The sequence below is a fragment of the Anneissia japonica genome, unplaced genomic scaffold, assembly GCF_011630105.1.
Source record: "Anneissia japonica isolate Jap-2015-1 unplaced genomic scaffold, ASM1163010v1 scaffold287886_len30810_cov159, whole genome shotgun sequence".
Taxonomy (NCBI): Eukaryota; Metazoa; Echinodermata; class Crinoidea; order Comatulida; family Comatulidae; genus Anneissia; species Anneissia japonica.
In genome coordinates this window covers 19330-21549 of record NW_022702241.1, presented here as the reverse complement: position 1 = coordinate 21549, position 2220 = coordinate 19330, and the positions used below count along the sequence as shown (strand labels likewise).

Below are 2220 nucleotides of genomic sequence, written 5' to 3'. Positions count from 1 at the left end.
GTATATGTGATCGCTTCTGCGGACTTGGTGAGCTCCACCTAAGCATTATGCGGGCTTTGCCTCTGGTAGCGCAAGTAATGTGGAAGGTGTCGAACAACCTCAACGGGGCCTTTTTTGGATCCGTGCGCATAGGTAACGACTTGTTCCTGTCTCTTATACACATCTAGATGTGTATAAGGAGTTAGTGCATAGATATATTTATATACACGGGCGTCCGATCATTATCGACAAATTAACTTGTAATGTCCGCTCCATCGATGGCCGACTCAGACAATCGAGTGGCCGCCGAGCCATTCGGCGAGGAACAGAACGACGTATTCAGCACCGTCGTGCTGAGATCGTGGCAACAAGGACTTATGGACGAGCTGTCAAGAAGACCGGACCCGCGCGCCGTCTACTGGTACCACGAGCCTCGTGGAAACGTAGGAAAGAGTTTCATGGCGTCATACCTGTCCCGGTCGATGGAAGCGATCGTGTTCGACGGCTGCAAGAAGGGGGCCGACGCCGCGTACGCTTACGACGGACAGCGCATCGTCGTCTTCGACCTGCACCGCTCCCAGAAGAAACGCGTGAATTACGAACTGATGGAGAGGTTCAAGAACGGACGCCTCTTCAGCCCCAAGTACCACGGCAAGGTGAAGCTGTTCGCAGTGCCTCACGTCGTTGTGTTCGCCAACTTTCCGCCCGACCTTCGCGCCATGTCCGCCGACAGGTGGCGTATCCGAAAGATCGGCAGTGACCGCCACGAGTTGGAATAATCGCGACCGACAAGCAGGAGATATTTCATTTTCCCACTATATAAAATAAACGATTTTAGTGTCTCCCCTCATTTCACCGTTCGATCTTCGTGTTATAGCAACAATCGAAGCACGTGTTGGAATTCGAGGTTCCGGCAGATAAAATCTATTGTGGAAATTTTGAGGACTCAACGCGTAACGAAGCGGTGAAACGAAAGAAAGATAGTGAAGATAAGAAAATAAAACGTTTCCAAAAAAATAGGCAGAAGAGGTTGCTTAAACGAAAGGAGAAGCGAATTCGAAAACATTCCCACATCTTTTCATTCGACGGTTTCGCCGTAAAAAATATCACGATAGATCTTGAGAACAACGAAGGTATTAAAAAAAGCGAGAGCGTTCAGGCTTTCGATTGCCGCCCCAAAACTATTTTCGACTTGATGAGGACTGTTGGAAACCGCCGGGAATTGGAGATTCAGAGAAACGGATACGAAAGGTGTGCGTTGAGGCCGTGGCAGGAGAGCCTGATGAATGTGTTGGCCGGGCCTGTACACGACCACAAAATTTACTGGGTTGTCGATAAAAGTGGCGGGGCCGGGAAGACTTTTTTCGCACAGTACTTGCGAGCAGTCATGGACGGCCGTATATATACCAGTTCCAGTTACCGGCTTTTCGCACGCGTCTTTCGCAAACATCGCGATGGAACGGGGATCGTCGTCTTTGATCTTTCCCGCAAACAACGGAACGGCTCTTCGTTTTTCAATTACAAGTTGATTAACGATCTGAAGGATCGTTCGATAAAGTACAGAGGAGAAAATTATCTTATCGATCCGGTGCACGTTTTGGTATTGGCCAGGTTCGAGCCCAACATGACGAGAATGGATAACGATCGTCTGGAAGTACGTCGCATCGACCAAAACGGACAATTCTTTTATATTATTACTTAATAGTCTTAAACGTTTGTTTAGTTCGCAGATAAATAAGATAATGCAATTTGGTTAATAAATAAAAGACGAAAGAAACGTAATTTTTTGTTTTGTTTTGCTTATTTTGTTTCGTATGATGACTCTCTTTGCAAACGGTGCCCGGCTGCCCCAACTATCGTCGGCGCCGCTTCCGGTGTGTATAACAGTGATCGATATGTCATTTTCGGTACATTTAGCTGCGAGGAGTGAAATTGTGCAGAATGTATGAAATACGAGAAGAGTGGTCAGATAATTGGGTGTTCGTTTTGAAGGGTTACACAGTAGCCGAATTGGATTATCTGAAGAAGTTTTCCGAGCCCGAGTTTATGAAGAAGATGGAAGTTAAGTTCATGCGATTCACGGAGAAGACAAATCACCGAAACGGGGCGACATACATTCGAGGTTGGCTCATTTCAAAGATACCTCGTAAACAGGAAGACGTCGAAACTGTTCTCAACTTTGACCGATTTCGTTTGCATAACATGAGAGGTAAGAAGGAAAACCAAGAAGTCCTCTGCACT

The 2220-nt window shown here is 46.8% G+C and overlaps 1 protein-coding gene across 1 annotated transcript; it reads left to right on the top strand.

Annotated features, from left to right (window-relative positions):
• Positions 1 to 242: 242 nt before the first annotated feature.
• LOC117103812 lies at positions 243 to 758 on the top strand. Its single transcript, XM_033244435.1, has one exon. The coding sequence runs from the start codon at positions 243 to 245 to the stop codon at positions 756 to 758; it is 516 nt and encodes a 171-aa protein (XP_033100326.1).
• Positions 759 to 2220: the final 1462 nt, after the last annotated feature.

What these genes read in the sequence shown, in the direction of transcription:
- LOC117103812 (XM_033244435.1), top strand. Translation starts at nt 243, where the DNA reads ATGTCCGCTCCATCGATGGCCGACTCAGACAATCGAGTGGCCGCCGAG.